The 20868-nt window shown below is 45.4% G+C and overlaps 1 protein-coding gene across 1 annotated transcript; it reads right to left on the bottom strand.

Annotated features, from left to right (window-relative positions):
* Nucleotides 1-16: 16 nt before the first annotated feature.
* On the bottom strand, nucleotides 17-19538 carry LOC122164303 (solute carrier family 22 member 5-like). Its single transcript, XM_042826202.1, has 10 exons — nucleotides 19095-19538; nucleotides 11379-11482; nucleotides 10557-10711; nucleotides 9773-9944; nucleotides 8648-8774; nucleotides 5331-5431; nucleotides 3904-4118; nucleotides 2604-2786; nucleotides 2071-2206; nucleotides 17-893 (listed from the first exon to the last, which is right to left on the bottom strand). The coding sequence occupies exons 1-10, from the start codon at nucleotides 19485-19487 to the stop codon at nucleotides 806-808; spliced, it is 1674 nt and encodes a 557-aa protein (XP_042682136.1). The 5' UTR covers nucleotides 19488-19538; the 3' UTR covers nucleotides 17-805.
* Nucleotides 19539-20868: the final 1330 nt, after the last annotated feature.

The following is a 20868-nucleotide window of genomic DNA, read 5'->3' as shown; positions in this document are numbered from 1 at the left end:
AATTTTCAGCAGTCACCAAAATTTTCAGCAGTCACCAAAATTTTCAGCAGTCACCCTCCCCACACACACACACGATAAAACCTTCTGCATCATTCTAAATAAACACAGCCTCAAAGTGGGCCACGCTCCAGTGTCAGATGTAAACAACGTCACCAAAAGGTTGTAGCTGAAATCCAGCATTGGATTCGAAAGGACTCTGTCAGCAGAACCTCAGTGCTGTGTTCTGTGCAAGACCATCCTTTCAGCCTACACACAGCACACCAAGTTAGAATTCATTCTCAAGAAAATCTTTCTTTGCACCTTTCTGAACCTGCTAGCAAACTCAGCACATGCAAATTCACACAAGATCACAGTGGCATGTTTGCATGACCTGCACTCTAATAAATAAGTTTCCTGTCCAAAGACAGAAGTCAAGAAATCAAAAGTAATTAGCAGCTTCTTCTAGTGTTTCTAAATTCTTGATGGGCATCAGCTCTGAAGACTGGCTGTGGAGTCCAGGTGCTCTGCCAGCCCTTGAACTCACTTCCAGGTATTGTTCAGCTCACCTACACACTTACTTCCAAAGGTCTGATCAGATACTGTTCCTTGGTTAAAGGATTAAAACACATTAAAACAACTGGCTGAAAAATCAGTGAAGGCTACACAGTATTTGTGGTCATATAAAAAGAGAATATATGGAACACCGTGTTTAAATTAATAAATAAGGTTAAAATTGCAGGAAGAAGTGTTGCCACTAGCCCTTTCTAGAATGAGCATTAGGAGCAAATCCATTTAACTTTCAGTCCATCAGGAAGTAGGCATTTCATTAAAAAGATGTGCTCTTAAAAATCTCTGGGTTTTCTTCTTCATCCTTTGAATTCCTTTTGGCACTAGATGCAGGCCTGTATTCTAGTCTGGGAAAAAAAGAGAAAGGAAAATAGATTAAAAGAGCAATCAGAGAAAGAAGACTGATATTCTGAACCCTATCAGACATTACAGACTAAGTTTAATGTTCTGTTGACACCAGTTGAACGGGTCCTTTTCTAACAGTATCTGCCTCCACTCAGAGCCATGGCAGAAGGTCCAACTCTCACTGCTTTTTTAGGCCAGCTGAAATTAACTGGGAGAATTCAGCAGTACTTGCACCGCTTTAAGATGCAAAGATAAATTACTTTGTGACAGTTTGATACTGCAGAATCATTTAAAACATACAGCCTGAACAATAAAGCCCTTTCAACCAGAATTGTTACCTCACCATTGTGGGCTGAAAATACTTTTGTCAGTGAGTTGGTTATTAAATCCATAAAATGTCACTATACCTTTAAAAGCAAACATACAAAGCAAAGTCTGTCCTTCCTATCTCTCTCCTGCCAGTATCCCTTCACTGCAACACTCCAGTCACGGGAGCTGTCTCACGTCTCCATGATCCCAACAAGATCTGCAACTGCACACACAAATCTAACTCCTCATGTTTACTCCCCATGCTGCATGCACCATGTACAGACCCTTCAGAGAGGCACCCAGCAGGCTGATATCACAGAAAGTACCTTTCCCCACCCCCTGCCTTTCCCCAAAGCAGCAGGCTGTAGATATTTCCTTGCTTATGTGCAAATGCTGCAGCTGGTGCTGCCCAAAAGCCTTCTTTTGCTGATTTTGCATCCTCTTTTCTCCACGTCACCCAAGCCCATCAGTCCCTCACAAGGCTGCTGCTAGCTGCCCCTCTCCTAGTTTAAAGCTCTCCTTATCAGGTCAGCCATCCTACCAGCAAAAATTCTTTGACCCTCTTAGTGCAGTGCATCCCACCTCTCTCCAGAACAACGTTCCTTACACAATTCATTATCAAATATCAAATCTTTTGTAAGTACAGCCAAATTTTAACCAGCAGCTTCTGTGGTACAGGGGTATATTGGCCCTTCCTTACTTGTGCTGTGACTGCAGTAGTCTCTACAGAACTAGCTTTTCCTACTGTCAGCACACTTTAGAGCAAATCAAATACTTTAGCAAGACTCTACCAATGGGGACATACACAGAGGCACGCACTTACATTTATAGTTAAAACAGACGTATAACAAATCAGAAAGCAATGCTTACCCTTTTACCAGCAGCATTTGCTCAATCGTGTCAGGAAGAGGCATTCCATAGCTTTCTGGCAGGAACAGAGTCAGAATTCCTGATAGCACAGTCAGGCTCCCCATCAGGATGTAAGGCAGGAATCTATCGTAGGCACCTAGCAGAAAGCAACAAAAGCTAGCATCAATTCCAACTCGCTGCCAACATTTGCACTTTAGAACAGCTGTTAGTTAAAACAAAACCCTCTCAGTACAGCATCCAAAGCAGCTGCTGCTCCCTGACCTCCACAGTGCCACAATGGATTCTAGAGCCACGATGTGGACATGAGCACTGCAGTGCTGGGCAGCTGACAGTCTTCACGGGGACCCCCACAGTGTCTGTGTGGATGGGGCTGCTCAAGAATGAGAGCAAATGAGCAGAACCGATTTTGGTTTGGTTTATTTTAAACCCTGCAACTGGGTCTTGCACTGAGATGCAGTTCTGCCCTCAGCCCTGCAGGCAGCACTGAACCAATGCTTTCCAGCCACCAGTGTCCCCCCAGCACATTCACTTACCAAGATAAGCAAAGTAAGGTGAGAGGATGCTGCCAAGCCTTGAGGCCATGGAACTTGCTCCAACTCCCATGTTTCTGACTACCGTTGGGTAGAGCTCAGCCGTGTAAACATAAACTATTGCAAAGGCAGATGTGATCCCAAACTTCCCTAACATCACCAGGAGAATAGATAGGGCACGAATATCTGAAATTAAAATGCAAGAGCTTCAATAAAACGCTTGGCAGTTCATGGTATCTTGTAAATTTACTGACTGCACAACTCCTGTGTCATTAACTGCATTACCTGGTGTCCTTTCCTTTCTGCACGTGTGTCTGTGCATGGGCAACTTCTTTCTTTTAAACTAGGAGCCAACATTTCCACTTTCCTCTCGAGGAGGTTAAAAACTAAGGACCACAGGGCAACAACTTCAAAAGTTTTCTCCAGATTCCAGGGGCAGACCTTTGCTATTGCAAACAATGCCACGTATCCCTTTTTAATAAACTGAGCAAAGTGAAGCATTTGAATAAGTCATTTTCACTTTGCTACTCTGGTTTCTACAATCCAGTCATTTCTACAATGCTGTCCTTTAACCAGGACAGCTGGATTGGAAAATCAAAACAGATCATATCAGTTTCCAACTAATTAAAAAAAAAAAGTGACTCATAATTACCTATGTAAAATGAACTCATCCTCATTTGTTCATAAATCAAAGAATAAAGAAGTGCTAAGCAACAAGATTACTCCCACATCATACTTGAATTTGACCTCCATATATTGACCACAAATATGACACCGTATTTGATGGAGTCTATAGCCCTCAATCTCATTACCCTGAAGATGCATGCTGGTTTGATATCCAATAAATGTTGATTTGCCCTCCTCAGATTTGCAAAATGTTAACTATTAACTTTAATGCAGTGCAAGCATCTTTGCTTTTAAAAAATACTTCCACATTAACTTTCAAACAAGCTCTAAAGGCAGTCAGTGGCAGTCTTTTAAGCAGCAAGTTCTGCAGCCTTCAGGTAACCTGCACGAGTTTACCAGAGCTCTTTGCCAAAGATCTGCATTAGGGCAAAACTGGACTATGGTACTGATGCAAACAGACCACAAAAGCAAGGACCTGTCTTTACAAACACATCTGACCTGGTATATTTTGTGAGCTCCCGGTGCTGGAGCACTGAGAACCAAGGAAGGATGGCAAAAATAGGAAACATACGTCTATATTTAGTCCCTTCAGGATACTTTTCCTCCACATCTGCCCAATGCACGGCACTGGACTTGGCCTATCATGTGTGTTTGAGATCAACTAACGATTCCATACGTGAAGGCACCAGCTGAATGAAGAGAAGAACACAGCCTCCCAAGAACAACGCAGCAGCCATTGAATACCGTCGGGGGAGATTTCGAAGCAGCAGCCAGGAGATGATGTAGGCTGGGACCTCAATCACTGCTGAGAGGAAGCTGTTCACATAGACGTCGCCGTGCAAGTTGGGTGTGTCGAGAGAAAGTCCAAAATAACCAACGGAGATTATCATCCTGAAAACAGAGCATGGTCCATCAGATCCTTCTTCAGAGCGGCCTGGGTCGTTACCCGCCCTGCTGAATGAGCTCAGACAAAAGGAGGATGGCATCCTGGCAGATCCAAACAACCTAGGATTTCCTCTGCCGTGCCCAGAGTTGGCAGGATAGCATTCAAGTTGTATTTGCATGGCTCTGTGCCTGGTTAACAGGATGGAGTTTAGAGGCTGGGAACAGTGCCATCTTAACTGTGCCACTGCCAGACAGGCACACGTGAGCAGGGGAAACACAGAGGTGTCTTTGGTGATGAAATCTATATTGTTTTAGAGACACTGGGAAGAGGAGGTTATGCCTCACTAGCACATGGTAAATAATGACACTGGCTCAGGATTTGTCCAAGATCATCACAGAGCACTCAGCACTTCCCTTCCACTGCATTTGTGTCATAGCAGAACCGAGAGCAGAATTACAGCACAGTGTATCACTGACCAAAACTCAGTTCTCTTTTCTTCTCACTTCACATGAGAGCAACCTTCATGGTTCAACTGCTTAAAAATAAACTGCCTGGGACAACAGAGGTAATCCCCCTGCTGGTGTGTATGATGTGCCAGTAAAGCTGTTCTCCTCAGTAGCAGTTATTATGCAGTAATTTCCATAATGCTGTACAACACGGGGCTTTTAGGAGCTCTTTTTGTATTAAACAAACCTACTTGTTCTTGCTGGAACTCACTTTTAGTAGCAGTTTGCCTTAGCTTATCACACTGGCAAACCTGGATGCAATTACACCTGCAGAGAATTTCAATTCATAACTCAGAATATACCATGGGTGTGTATATAAAACGTTGCTGTGAATCAGCATAGGATGCTGTATATTTTGGGAAATGATATAAAAACAGATTAGGCAACTGACCAACAAGGTAAAACCAATTTAAAACCAGCCCCAAGCTACCAAATACTTTTCTGCAGGATTTGCAAGAGCATTTAAGATAATAAAACTAACTTCCACAACGTTGACTCCTTTTTCTCATTGCAAAACTTCATTTACCATGTGCTCTTCAGCATAAGAAACAAGGAACCTACATAAACAGCATGATGTCACTTCAGCCCATTGTTTTTCAAGCTAACCAGTTTTGCCCACACCTCTTTAGAATACTTCAGTGTCCAAAGGGAACTTTCTTATTGTTTTATTGCTGTTGTGCTGACACATTCCTGAACCACACTCCTGCTTACCACAGAATCACTGACATAATCGTGATAGTGAGGATATTTCGTGTTCTAATGAGATCCAAAATGGTGTATGTCTGTTGCCCCTGGGAACTCAAATCTTGCAGCTGAAAACAAGCAAACAGAAAGCATGGAACATCAGCATCCCACAAACAGAACAGTTGTGACAACAAGCCCACTGGCTTGACTTACACACCAGTATTCTGAGTACTCCTGGGGCCATTTTGGTATGCTGTAAAGCTGAACCTGGTGCTCTGCTTTTAACCAAACACGTCTCTTGTGCCCACATACAAGTATCTGCAAAAACAGCTGCTCCTTCTTTAAACTCACTTAACATTTGAGCTGAAATCAGTAAGCATTTTCTTTCCCTTAGACTCCATAAAAGCTGCTTATTTTAACTTCCATGCTTGACTTACAAAGCAACAGCTTTAATTTACAAATATAAGACTGAACACCTTCTGTGTGCACTGCGTACACTATGGTGTGTGAACATGATTACAAAGTCAGATTGCCACTCCAACATAGTGCATTCACTACTTTAAACTACTTCTGTCTGGCCTTTAAACTCTTTCTGCCTGGCCTAGCATCCTCTGCTTTGTATCAGTTCAACTCACAACTCTTTTTCCCCTGGAACATCAGACAGGCTCAATGGAAGAAGTTGGATGCATTCCAAAATACCAGTAAAGAGATAAAAGCACTTTGTTAAACTTAGTTCCTCATCAGCCTCTCCTCCATCTCAGGCAGGTGATAATTTGCAAGTTAGCTGCTGGAGACTGACATGGAGCCCTCAAGTCCTGTCCCTCAACTCAAAACATGTATTTTCTCCTCCACATCTCGCAAGCACAAAGTTTATATAACTCTGCAGCCAAGTGAACATTATTTCAAGCAGTATTTTGTCCTAAAGATCTGGAAGATAAAACAGCATTCTACTGCTCATGCACTCCACAATTCAGTGCATTTGCCCTCATAAACCTTAATTTTCTCTTAAAGGCAAGCAGTTCTTTACACTGGATAGCTTTTACTCTGCCTGAGCTTAAGCCTCCCCCTGCACAAGCTGCAGCAGCTTCTCAGCTCACAGCCCTTTCTCTTAAATCACATGATCTTCCCTCTGTGCTTTCCAGTTCTGCCACTCTTTGCTGCCAAGAAACCTACAAACAGGAAACACAAAAAATAGAAAAGAAAAAAAAAAAAAGAGAACCCAAACAAACCACAAAACAAAACGAGGAACAATGCAAAATTTAAATTAGTGATGAGAAAAAAGGGCCCTGCCAGGTAATACAGCCCCTTAACAGGACAGGACAGAGCAAGAAGCTGTGACAAGGGAAGGCATCTGGAGTGAAACCTGTCATCCAAACCTGTTCATTCCCCTCACGTCAGGCAATTCAGCCAACCAGGCCCTACTGACGCTCTATGGACTGTTTGTGATCACGGATCTGAACTGGTTTTGAAATCCAAACTGGTTTGGAAACCTCAGAGTTTAAACACTTCAGAGGACAGCAGCCCCGTGAGCTCCTCCATTCCAGCTGCACAGTGCCTCAGGGCCAGCCTGTTTCTGAGAATCCTGCTGCAGCATAAACACGTTTCCTAAAACCTCAGGGGAAGATGCCAGCCTTCTTCAGAAAGCACACAAAAGAAGAGGATAAAGGGACCGCAGATGAAGAAAGGCTTTGCACAAATTATTTTGTCACAGCTTATTAAAAAAAAAAGAAGGAAAAAAAAAAAAGAAAAAAAGATGGTTGGGAGTTCTGCAGTTAAACAAACCCCTGATAATTGAGTTCCATTTGCTTTGAGTGGTAAACTGTGTTTCTGGAAGTTGATGTGCTGTGATTTTGATCTCTGCGATCCAGCCTGCTCCAGTCCCCCTCCCTGGGGAAATGTGAACTGCTCTGCTGCTTCAAACCCAGCCCCACTCAGAGATGGGGAACAGATCAGTATTTCTTTCTAAGAACAGAAAATGGAGGCATTCCAGGGATGATTATCTTCACTGAATGTTGGAGCCAGAGCTCATTTTCTGTCCTCTTTCTGGCACAGGGTGAGTTTTCATGCTTAAAGCAGGAGAGGGAAGGAAAAAGAAAGCAATAACAAAAAATAAAAAAAAGGTTCTTTCAATAGCAGTCCAGTGCAAAAGCCAGCATCAGGTCTAGGTTTTCCTGGCATTCTGCTCCAGCAAGACCAGTATGTCTATCTTGCTATCTAGAATTTAGCCTAGATAAGTAGGTTTGTCTGCACCTCAGCGATCTGCAAGGCAAACGAAGCCTTTTCAGCCTCAACAGCAACACATCTGAGATTAATGACTAAACATTTGGCTCAGACTGCAAGACCCAAGAGCTTTGTAAATCAAGACAATATACAAGGATAGGAACAAGCAATTCTCTTATCAACAACTAGACAGTGTCCAGTGTCAGTGGGAATACGGCAGAGCAACTGTGCCCAGACAGACACTACAGATGTGCTTGGATTATGCAAACAATTTGCCTGTCTGACCTGTGAATAAATGAACATGGAACTCATTCTGCAGCTTAAGGATACCAACAGCTCAGAGATACCTGAAGGAAACGAAACAACTTTACTGCTAACTACTCCAGCTCAAGGACGCTCAAGTTTTGATCTCCTCTACATGAAAGCAAAGTTGAACTTGAAGAGCACTATTTCCAATGCCACCAGCTAGGATTAGTTTTCTATTAGAGCAGACAAGCATAAAATCTGTCCAGAACATAAGTATTATCTATAACCAGCCACTCAGAATCAGATACTTCTGTCCAAAAAGATCAGAAGCTGGAGGAAAAACAAAGACTAAGAGACCAGGAGACTGAATTCCCTGCTAGGTGCTAAGGCATACACTCCTCAGTGCAGTGTGGCCAGGTCTCAGGTGCCTGGAAGACCCAAAGAAGCCATTTGTCAGCTGCCTGGGTTAAGGAGATCCACTGTATTCAGAGTCACTGGGATAAACGAGACTTCCTGCCAATTTGCTGGCTTCATCTGGGATGTATTCAGATCACAAAGCAATAGGCAAAGCAAATTAATTACATTCACTTCCAAAAATGTGGTTTAAATAGAAAATAAAGCTGTTAATCATGCTAAAAATAAAATAAAATAAAAAAAGACGTCTTGATGTTTTCATTTGAATGTTGCATAGGATTGGGGCAGCAAGGCCTTTTCAAACCTTAATGAAAGGGTATTTTGCTTTAAGGCCTTTCCAGTAAAGGATGAACTTTTAACCACTTCAAAAGTACATGATACAGTGCAGGCAATACTGGAAATTCATTGCTTTCCATAGATAATAACAGGCCCAGCAAACAACCTGACTGCTCAGTGAATCTTACCTCACTAGGGTCAAAGATTACATCTGGGGCTGTAACCTCATTAATTTTTGCAGCCTTTCGGATGATGTCTTCTGCTTCTTGAAATCTGCCCCGAGAGATCAGCCATCGTGGAGATTCTGGAATGATCCTGTGTGAAAGATTCAGAATAATATGCCAGCATTTCCAAAGAACGTGCTGCTCCAGACACCAACACATGTTGTTCCAGGCGCAAAGAGCTTAAAACTTGACACGTCTTGCAGAAATTAAAGCTAAGACAACAGAAATCAGATTGACAAGAGCCAACTCGTAGGCTGAAGAACAGACTAAAACGTGTTGCGTATTTTAAAAGTACAAAAGAGCTGAAGAATGATGCAGGGGAAAACAAGTGAAAAAAAAAAAGAGCAACAGAAACTTTCAGAGTACGGGAAAAACGGTTTAAAGAAATTCAGAAATGTGAATAATACACAAGCAGCATTCTGCAAATGAAGAGGCACCTGCTTAGTAACTGTGGCACATCAAATCATTATTTGACTTGGCTGAATGTGGCAGCGTTTACATGTGAAATCTGCATGGGAGGAAGAGGCAACGGCATTCATTTTATGTGTCAGTGAAGAAACACCACCATCGTGTGGACGACTTGAGCTCTACAAGTCACATCACTGCAAAGCAGCATTTCCTTAACTAGGGCAGGAGGTTGCACAGGTGTGCAAGCACTGCTCTACAGCTACAGCTTGTCAGATCTATGCCACCATGTCACTCTCCAAAATAACTGCTTTTTCATTCTGCCTTTAGTTTAGGCCTTACCCAATGGGTGTTATTTGGTACAGAAGGATGAAGGTGGGTTTTTGTTTTGGTTTTTCTTTCTCTTCCCCTTTTCTCCTCCCTCCCCCCTCCTCCTTTTCCATGTACAATCACTTAATTTTCCAGAACCCTCAAGGAAAATGAAGACTAACTTCTTCACACATGAATCAGACAGAGATTACTCACAGAGCTGCAGACTTAAGTCTGAAGAATTGGGAACAGCAAAGGATACAATGGCTGCTCTTCTGTCCACTCCTAATTTTCAATGCTAAAGCCTGGCTGATATCTGGCTCTTAAAAACCCATTGACAAGACTTCTAAAGTCTTCTGTTTTCATTGCACTCACCACCACAGTGGGATGAAGAGCAGCCCAGGTAAAGTAAGCGCCAGCAGCAGCATCCTCCAGTCTCTGATGAAATAGGCAAACAGTGGCAGCAACATGTAGCCAAAGGCATAGAAGATGCAAACCCCCAACGTGCAGAATAGCAGACGAATGGATTTGCCAAGAATTTCTGTGCCTGTTCAGAACAAGAGCGAAGATTGGTATTTTAACATAAAAGCAACCACAAATAACTGGCTTTGGGACATACTACACAGCCATGCATTATTGGAGGCACCACAGCTCTGCCTCGCGTGATGATCTTGCATCAATCCAGTAACTGTAAGTATGGAAGGTAACTGATCAGACCATACAGTATTTCTGTAGCTAGAAGCAGCCAACTCTTCTGTATTTCTATGTTTTTATGATCTACTGTACCTGAGGACTTAAAACCATCTGATGTACTAGGAGTTAGCTTCAGCTTGATCTCCATAGGATCTTCTGCAGCTTATGGAGAGACTAGCTTCTTTAAAGGATACTTCAGAGATGGTTAGATTAGCCCATGACCCATAAAACCTTCTGGAATTCTCTATTTCTCTATTAGTTGAAACACTTGAATCCTCTGGTAACTCACTGAATTAATTCAGACTGCACTTCTATCAATGGAAACTTCCAAAGACAGCATGAGGTGAGGATCCACATGTGGTGAGGACAAACACTTAACAGCATTTCTTGACAAAGCAAACCAGCCCTAAGCAGGGAAGCAGACAGGACAACAGACAGCATTCTGGGCCCAGCAGGACTTCCATACCAAGAACAAACGCTGCCACATAGTTGGAGATCTGCCCCATGCCAACCAGCAAAAAGAACACGGAAAACATCTCCCAGCTGGTAGAGAAGATCTGAACGAAGCTGAAGATGGTCTGCATTGCCAGAGTTGCGAACAGCACATTCTTCCTGCCAAACCTTCCAGGGATCAGATGAAAAGAAAACAAAAAAGAAAAGAACAGAATGAATTAAATCTTCAGAAATTACTCAGGTGTATACTTAGGGAGATAAGACATCTGCAAGAAGCAAAGATTCAGCAGCACATGCACATCTACTCTAAATACATGAGGAGACTCACAGGACACGAGAAAATAATATTCCAAGGGTCACAGCCAAGTCACCTTTAGGTGTGTGCTGAAACACCACTCATTCCTTTCTGACAGAAAGAGCAACTCACTGTCAGCAACGTTATTTGCAGTGTAAAAACAATAATAGATGCTCCACCTCTACACAGCAAACACTTCACTACACAGATCAGCATATTAAAAAAAACCAAACAAACATAACAAGGAAAACGTTTGAAAGAAGTGAAGCATCTCTTGCTTACACTTTCTGGCATAAATACGATTTGCTGCAGAAGTGATTACTCTGAAAAAATAAACTGGTAAATATCACCCCTACCAGTGACCCCTGTGACATCCTGCTCTAAGTCAGGCCATGTGCTCTACACAGTGTACATTCAGATTGGGCACTCACAGAATTAGGACACGTTAGAGGTCACAGAAAACACTTGTACCAAGCCTCACATGCAAGAACTGCTTGCAAAACACATCAAAGACCAGTGGTTGTGGTGCATATACTTTACTTGTCTGAGAGCTGTCCTGATATGAACGATCCGAGCAGCACGCCCACAAAAAACAGGGAGGTACTCATGGGCCCCTTCCAGTCATTGTCACACACCAGATTCCACTGCAAGAAGAAAGAACATGAAAGGCTTTAAATCAACAGCATTTTCCCTCCCTCCTTCTAAGCAAGTTGGCTGAGCCTGAGGGAAACGTGCCCTGTGGGCAGAAAGCTTCCATGGAAGGAAAGAACAACCAATTTAAGGCACAGACAGAGCTGGACAAACTTAACTCCAACCAATGCTGCTCAGCAGAGGCCAAACGCCACCAGCTCCAATCCTTCCTCAGATCACCCATCTGAGGCCACAGCACCACCACCTCTTTACACAGTCAATGGCTGACTCTTATGGTTCTCCCCCTGTGTATGCAGGTGAAGGTCACTCCCAATTTCACTGCATGCTCCATTCAGCTCCCTTTTAATCCTGCTGGGTTTGCAAGGCATCACTACAAACCCCAGTTGTCTTCTCCTGCATATGGTGAACGTTTCCATTAAAACCTCACATTTATAATTCAAGAGAAATTGAACTACATAGAGCAAAGTGCCTCCTCTTTTATTACATTTTAATGTAATTAAATTTACATTTAAAATAAATTGACAATTTAATTTTGGGATAGACTTCACCGCTCACCAGGGACCTAAGTGCAAAGCGTGGGTCTGCAACAGGACCTGCAGAGCCCAGCAGATCTCACTTCTCCAGGGAAGGATCAGTTGCAATCTTCAGAACACAAACTGAAATACACACCAAGAAAAACACCATTTTCAAAATGAAAATACGTTAGCAAAAATAGGAAGGAAAAAAAAAACCAAGACAACTATTAAATGAAGACTGCAACAGTTTGCAACCCTCTTACCTGCTTCAGTTTCATTTTTCAGAAATAGCATTCATGTTATTTGGTTATTTCTATCAACAGCTCTCATTGAAAGAGTCTTAATTGTGTTTTGGTTATTGAGGGGGAAAAAAAAAAAAAAGGGTGTCAATATTCATAAATATCAGAAGAAAGCACAGAGCAGCAAGGATGCTCCTCGGCCCTCCCTCAATGCTGGGCTCTGCCTGCAGCTGCTGCCCCTCGGGTCCTGCTCACCCCATTGGGTGCTGAGCACAGGAGGGGAATTTGGAGGCCACCAGCACTTCTGACACAAGGCCAGGTCCTGCTGACCGCCATCCTTCAGACAGGGCCCCATGTGATGCTTTAGTGATGGAAACTTTGGGAGTTTTCAATTCGCACTGAAGAGGTTGAAATGAAAATATTGACGCTGGTCCCAACAACTCCTTCCTTTCCTCCTCAAGTTACAAGCAGTTCAGTACTGTGGGTTCTGCTCTGTTGTTTTTAACCTGGCTGTGAAGCAGGGGGTGACTCTCAGAAATAGGATTTGAATTTTGGGAGGCCCTGTGCAGGGCAGGGAGTGGAAGTGATGATCCTTATGGATCCCTTCCAGCCACAATATTCTATGATTATCAATACAACGTAGATTAAAAGCTGAAATTTAACATGTTTATGATTTAATCTGCACTCATGCCACAAACACTGCGTTACAGATGGAAGAATATTTGAGCAGTTCTCTGATGACTGCTCACACAAGCTACGCCAGCCAAGAAGCTCTGGTAAAACTAACAGTGCTTGGAAATACACAGTGAATGATCACCACCAAATTCACACAGACCAGAGGCTTCTGTGGCTATTGCATGTCTCCGTGTGATGGTATTTATCAGGCAATTGAGCACCACTCCCAGCACTGCACTGACAGACTCACCAAGAATCCTTTCCATCGGCCACCGGAACCAGACATGTTAGTTACGTTATTAGAAATCACTGAGTACTGTTCCTAAAGAAGGCCTTTAGAAAGAAACTAAATCACTTTACATCCCTAAAGAAGCTGAACACTGTACTTGACAATGGCCTGTCTCCTTCCAGCTGTCTCCCACGCTGCAGCTCAGCACCAGCCTGCACCACACTTGGCTTGCTGGACACCAGCATGCTGTGCCCGGTAACAAACATTTCCTGTGAATGCTGAGACAGAGACATTGCTTGGAAAAGTTTGTGGCTATGAAATGTGTTACACGGCTGCCCTGAGAGGTGGAAACACACCGGTCCTTCAGGCGGTGCCCTAATTACTATCTTGTTTTTCTGCCCACTCTATTCACATAATTACAGCAGCTGTTATGATGACAAGCACTCGGACCAGGCACCAAAGAGAACTTCAGTGTTGAGTTTCCAAGGAAAAACTAGCTTGGTTGTGCAATACCACTTATTTATAGCTAAAAACTCCACGGGTACAACTATCAGAACAGATGGATTTTCAGGTCTGTTACCTCTCACCCCAGTCAGTAAATGAATGAAGTCCTCAGCCTTTTAATGAGTCACAAGACAGGTCCACATCGTTCGTGTTGATGATGGCATCGGTCTTCCAGAACCACTCTGCAGCCTTACCCTTCCCTGAACCATACATTGCTCAAGAAAAAGTCACTGAAGCATCACGGTTGGAAGGCCAGTGAGCATCCCAAGAGCAGTTACTGATTGATTCCTGCTGCTGGCAGGGCTGTTTGGACACAGCACGCTGTGACCCAGTGCTCTAAAATCACGTGCTATTTTCATTTCCTGGTATCCCTTGAGTAAGCAAAGCCTTTGCCCCAGTGGCTCAGATAAGGCTCACCTCAGCAAGGTGCTGTGGCTCCAAACAGGAGAAGAATACATTTCAGCCCCTACTGCAAAGAGCAGCTACTGACCCTGCAAAGCGTCGGCTCCTCCACGCTGCTCCCCATTGCTCATGGCACAGAGTTCTCTCACAATTATTATTCTAACTTTGGAAAAGGACATAACCTGTTGTGATTTAAGCTTATCTTCCTACTCAGAGTGCAGTACTTTGACTAGGCTGTAAATACTTCTCGCAGAGCTCATCAGGGCAATGTCTTCATCATTAACCTCACACCTGCAGCAATGAGCTGGGAGCCACAGCAATCTCACACGTGCCTCCACAATCACAAAGAAATTCAGACTCTGAGATGAAATATTTGAGTTCTGCAGAAAACCAAGCAGCAGTGCAAACAAAGGCACCAAACTACAGCTGCAGGGCAAGTTCTGGCCACAAGTGCAGCTGATGACGTTGCCACATCCTGGTACTTCTTCCAAGCAACCTGTGCACTTCAAAGCCACCCAGAGGTAAAGGTTATCTACTTTTTCTGTCTATGGGCACTGTACCATTGTGCTTGCAGAACATTACCTGCCTTGGAAGGAGAGCTGACACCTCACGAGTTCCTGACATGAAACCCAGCAGTGCTCCACCCAGACACTGATGCAGACACCTTATTGCAACCAACTTTCACTGGGATTTTGCCACCTCTTCCAAGGAGATATAACAGGAACTAAACTAACTGCTAATAACAACATGACAATCATATTCAAGCATAAAGTCTGCCCAGTATTTGATGACATACCATAACATGGCAATTGCAAGTCTGAATATGGGGGAACTCCACAAAGCGTCCAAAGTCCTTGCAATTAGAGTGTCACAGCAAACAGATACAAACTGCTACCAAATACCTTTGGAAAGTTATAGAAATAATCACAAGGTTAACAACATAATTCAGGATCACACTGGTGGAAAAAAAAACAAACAAAAAAACCCCACACTTTTCTCAATTCGTGTTCCTCTGCAGCATCAACTGTGCTTCCCCGATACTGGTAACCAAATCCCTGCACAAAGCACTATGACAAACACCAAAAACTCTGGGAGCTGTGCACAGTTATGTTTGCGCATAAGAAAGTAGAAATGGGATAGGCTCATGTGCTAATATTTGCTTTTTTAAAAATCAACATTTTAGTAAGAAGTTTTGAAGTGAATCCAGCATTACACGCTCCCTCCCACCAACTGCTTCTCTCTGTACAGCAAGGCAGGTTCTTAGAAAGCCCCTGTGCCCATCTCACAGCAGAGTACCTACAGCCATCAATTCAGAATCTGGTCTCCATCATACCCATGTAAATAGCCTCCATTTAACCGAGAGTGTGAAGCATTACTAAGCAACTTTTCCTCTGAGAATACATTCTGATATCTAAGATATTTCATGGTCATACAAACAGGAGGGGAATCAACTCTTTGAAAGGATTGATAACTGCAGGACAAGGTGAAATGGTTTTAAGTTGAGGGAAGGGAGATTGAGGTTGGATGAGGGGGAAATTCTTTACAGAGAGTGGTGAGGTGCTGGAACAGCTGCCCAGGGAGGCTGTGATGCCCCATCCCTGGAGGTGTTCAAGGCCAGGTTGGATGGGGCCCTGGGCAGCCTGGATTAGCATTAAACGTGGAGGTTGGTGGCCCTGCATGTGGCAGGGGGTTGGAGATTCATGATCCTTGAGGTCACTTCCAACCCTGGCCATTCTGTGATTCTGCTTTTTAGATATTCTTTCACAGCTTTTAATCTACAAATGGAAGCCTGCATCTACAAAACATACATTATGCTCTCCCCTTGTAGTTGTTTTAAACCACCACAGAAGTAAAACTTGCATAGAACATAGAAGAAAACACCAAACATTTCATAATTTCTGTGAAAAAAATTAACTCTCCCAAACATCCCATTTCTGAAATGGCTGGAAAAGAAAGGAAACAGGGCACTGACACCAGAAACTGGGAAAAAACTGGATTACCAATCCAAAGTTACAGACATCCTAGCAGGATCCATCATTACTCCCTTATTTATTGTGCATGGCGCCTCTAAATGACCACTGTCTCAGTTTTAATGGCGTCAACAAGAGGTCAATCACTCTTTAAAAATCCTATCTCTTTTTTACATCGCATGGCTGAACAGCCCTGCAACACATGCTTCATACAGCACAACATGAGAACCACTGCATCTCTAAAGCATTTCAGTACAGATGCTACTCACATCCACTTATGAGCTGGAAATGAGACATTTCTCCTTCAGACAAAATTACTAACACTCACATTTTGCACCTATAAATCAATCACAGCCTCAGTACTTATCTATAACACATTCATAGTTGTGGCAGCTCCTGAGATGGAGAAAAATACGCAGTATTACCCTGCAGCAAGAAAGAGGACGTGCTGTTTGTAATGGACAAGGAATAATGGAAATCTGGGTGCGACTTCCTGCACAGGAGGAGGCCGTGTGGCAGTGAACAATGGGCCCAGCAGAGCTGAACCTGGCTCACCTGGCTTTGATTCACATCTGTGTTCATAAAGGATCCAGAGCCTCAGCATCACACCAGGTTTCAGGGTGCTGCAGTAGCTCCACAGTGAGCATCCTTCCTTTGCAAAAATAGCCACCGACAAACATTAAGACTACAACAGGCTCAAAACATGCAGTTCTGAAGCAGAAAAGATGCCTGCACTGGGCTGATTTCAGGCTGATGAACAGTACAACACGTTTATAAAACTGAAGATGAACACAGAACTCTTCATCTATTTAAGTGTCAGTATATAAGAAGCATTTCCATACTTGAGTACATAAGAATTCTCCCAAACTAAAATGTTTCCATCATCCAACATATCCTCATGATGTGACTCCTCTAGACTACTATTGCTCCAAGGCACTGCTCAGTTCAATCCCACAGCAGATACCAGGCTTTCACACACAGGACTGGGAGTAGAAGTTGGCCTTTCCCCTTAATTACCCCAGATAATATTTCACCTAGCATTACGTGCGAACTCTTACGACTACATTGGTTTTTTTTATGGGACACAGGGAGGAAGGATTACTTTGGCTAAAGTAAAGCTTTTCTTATGCCTCACGATACACTGTAGTAAAGGAGGAAAAGGTGCTTTGCTCCAGCAGAACTGGTTACATAGGGCAGACTGGCTACTGCTGTGTCTGTTGGAAAAAAGGGAAGTCTCCCTTCAAATGAGAACTGAATGCATTAAGCCTCCTCTGCTAAGCAGAAACAGAACGGAGGGCTTTCCCTGGAGTCAAGAGAGATTTATGCAAAAACCTTTCTTAAAAAACGCCCCATCCCCCTCCCCGTGTCAGCTCCAGAAATCTGGGACAAAGGTCCTCATGATTATTCAACAAGTTCTAGATATGCAACCAAACACAGCATTAGTCAACCATGAAAGCAGCAACACCAAGCCAGCAATTTAAACAAGCTGAACAGAGAAAACCTGCAAGTATGCAAAAGGCCACAGCTCTTGCAAAACTGGCTCAAAAGCATTAGTACTAAAGGCAGAAAAAAATGCTGCCTCAGTGCACGAAGTCTGGGCAGCCAACTGCTACCTCCCCCAGACACAGAACTTCTGCCAAACTGTGCAGAGCCGCTGCAGACTCGTAGCAGAACGTCAGCAGCTCCTTCCCCTTAGGGATCTCGGAGCTTCTGGATGTTCTGACAGTTCAGACCCCGTAACTCGCACTGAGTCAAAGCCCAGTGAAGAAGCTGGGAGAAAAATGTGCTGACAAATGACGCTTCAGTCAGGACAAGCACCGTATTGTGGCACTCAGGACAAAACCAGCACATTCACCTGCAAAATGCTGAATTCCAGAGGAAGCCAACTGCCTTACTGAGAGTGCCTCATCCCTTCACAGCCATACGTTTCACTGATGACCAGGAACTAGTTTTACTCTTTGTGAAGAAAGAAGTTCTTTAAGAAACAGGTGAGGCAACACCTTGTGGCAGCTGCCCAAGCCCTAAGGACTGTGCATGTTCAAGGGAAGTTTTCACAATTCACATTTTGCCATGCCCACCCTTCCCTGCGCTAACAGGGCATCTCTCCCACACTCTCTTCTTCACTCTGGTCCTTCACCCAAGAAGGATTTCTGTGAGCAGGCACTAAGTACACAAACATCCATCTCTGCTTGGCAGAGCAAAGAACAAAGGCCACTGGGCAGAAAACATTGCTACAGTTCTGCAAAGATTGCTCCCATGTACAAACAGGAAACTACATGGTATAAACGGTTAACAAGCCTTCTGAGAAGTCCTTTCTGCAGTTTGAAATCCGAGTATTTCCTTGTGTCTTAAGGCAGCCAGTGCCTACGGGTCTGCGTACCTTGCACCTGACACAAGCACAACCAGCACAGCCTCAGTCTTGCTGGCTGTGTGGATCAGAGGCTCTGCTGGCAGGACACAGCTTTGCTGAACAAGGACAGGGGATATCAGGTTGATGTGCAGCAAATTCGGGGTCCTCTGTAGCACAGCACAGAACGGAACTCCCCTACAGCGTCCAACTGCCACACCTGCAGGATGACTTCTGCCACCTTTAGTAAGAAAATAAACCAAACCCTTTTGATATACAAGTTTAAAGAGATATCCTTGAACCACCAACAACTCGCTGTTCCTGGGCTGACCCTCGCTCCCCAAGGTCCTCCTGCAGACACCAGCTGGCACCAATTCAGCAGGCACCGCATACAGGCCACACAAGCCAAAGCACTGCAACCGGAGACCACTTTTGCGAGTGGAAATAAACAGAAGAGAGAAGCCTAGCTCTCATACTAAATGCAGCACGCCAGATTTAAAAGCAGGAGCACTCAGAGCAGCCCAGGACAGCAGTGCCGAGCTCCACACACACTCCCTAGGCAACGCAGTGCGGGCGGTGCGTCCTGCCGGCAACTGCCGCTTCGGGAGCAGCTCCAGACGGAGCTCCAGGCGGACAGGCGGGCCGTGCGGCTGGAAGCAAACCCAAGAAACGAGCCCGAGCGGCGCGGAGCGGGCTCAGCCCGAAGCCCGGCTGCGCCCCTCACCTCGGTGACGATGGTAGAGCGGTACACGTCGCGGCTGTACTCCCAGCCGTCCAGGCACGGCTCCTGCTCCAGCTCCGCCAGCTGCACGTCGATACCGGGCCGCAGCCCCAGCGCCGACAGGTTGACGAGCGCGTCCAGGCGGTAGCGGCGGCAGCGGCTCGGCTCCGTCAGTCCGCCGCGCAGCTCCAGCGGGATGCTGGCGTTCCGCCACTCATCGCTCAGGTTGGCTCCGGGCGGCACAGCGCAGTGGTGCTCGGGGGTACCGGCCAGGAAGACGATGGAGAGCCCGTTGAAGCCGTTGGGTACGATGCTGGCGCTGAGCAGGAAGAAGACAAGGCGCTGGAAGCGGCCCCACTCGCCCAGGAAGGCGGTCACCTCCTCGTAGTCCCGCATGGCGCGGCCGAACTTCGCCCGCCGCTACCGACAGGCAGGAAGCGGCCGGCCCCGAGCCGCCCAGCCGCCGGCCGAGCGCTTTGCCATGGGCCGGGCCTCGCCGGCGGGGGAGCGGCCGGGGGTGGGGTTAGCAGGCGGAGGGCTCCCAGGTGGGGCCGGGCGCTGGTGCCCGGCCCGGCCCGGCTCAACCCGGCGCAGCGCGGCCCGGCCGGCAGCTCCCGGCATGCACCGCGCCCGGCACGGAGGCGCGGCGGGGGCTCGGCCGGGGATCCGCCCGGAGCGGGCTGGGCTGAGCCAGGAGGGGATACGGGATGGGACCGCGCTGCCGCCTGTGTGATTCCAGTCCTAAGCGCTGTGATAATAGAGAGCTGCAGTTACACCTACTGAATGGTACGCAGCCTGCGTTCCCGTGCTGGTTCTGCCCCCACGCGCAGCTCAACTGCAGCACAGCTCACTCCCCACTCCCGAGGGAGCAGAGGGAGAAAATAGGGTGGAAAAGGGCTCGATGGTCGAAAAGGATGGGGAGATCCCCGCTGGTTACCATCATGGAGCGAACAGTCGGATGATAACTGCAATCTGGATAGATCGCTGAGGACTAATTCAACATATAAACGCCTCTTGGAGCTGCAGCGGTGCAGAAGAGCAGTGATTGAAAGTTCCATCTGAACATGAGAAAGAATTTTGAGGGTGGCACAGCCCTGGCACAGAGCGCTCAGAGAGATGGGGACATCTCCTCCTCTGGATGTATCCAAACATGCCTGGATGCTTTCCTGTGCAGCTGCTGTAGGGAGCCTGTTTTAGCAGGGAGTTGGGACTAAACGATCGCCAGAGGTCCATTCCAACCCCCGCAGTTCCAGGATTCTGGCTCCTGCTCTGCTCAGCCTAAGGCTGGCAGCAAGGGATGAGCGAGGGATGAGCCCCTGGTGTGCTGCAGGCAGCAGGCAATGGAGGGAGGCCTCAAGTTTGCCTTTGGGCAATGGCCTGACAGCTGGGATTGCTTCTTTCCAGCAAGCCAAAATGACACCATAGTCAAGGCCAGGTTCACAGTGAGAATCCAAAATATCACCATAGCCAAGGCCAGGTCGAAGGTGCAAAGCCCAAATGTTGCCATGGTCAGAGCCAGGTGCATGGTGCAAGGACAAAACAGCATCATGGTCAATGCCTGATGATGGTGCAAGGCTGAAATGCTGCTACGGTCAAGTCCAGGTTGCTCACAGGGAACTGGGAAGAGCAGCTTCTTGCGTGGAAGAGTTTATTTTGAGTTTTTATTTTCATAACTTATGCACACTAAGTTCATTTCTAATTACTTATTTAAACATCTTTATAAATAAAGTGTTAAATTTAGGAGACTTTATATTTCAACTACAAAATACACAGAAAG

This window comes from Centrocercus urophasianus, unplaced genomic scaffold (assembly GCF_019232065.1).
Source record: "Centrocercus urophasianus isolate 14NV4802_14NV808 unplaced genomic scaffold, USGS_Curo_1.0 seq_26, whole genome shotgun sequence".
Taxonomy (NCBI): Eukaryota; Metazoa; Chordata; class Aves; order Galliformes; family Phasianidae; genus Centrocercus; species Centrocercus urophasianus.
Note: the sequence above shows the minus strand (reverse complement) of the source record. Positions and strands in the feature narration are given on the sequence as shown.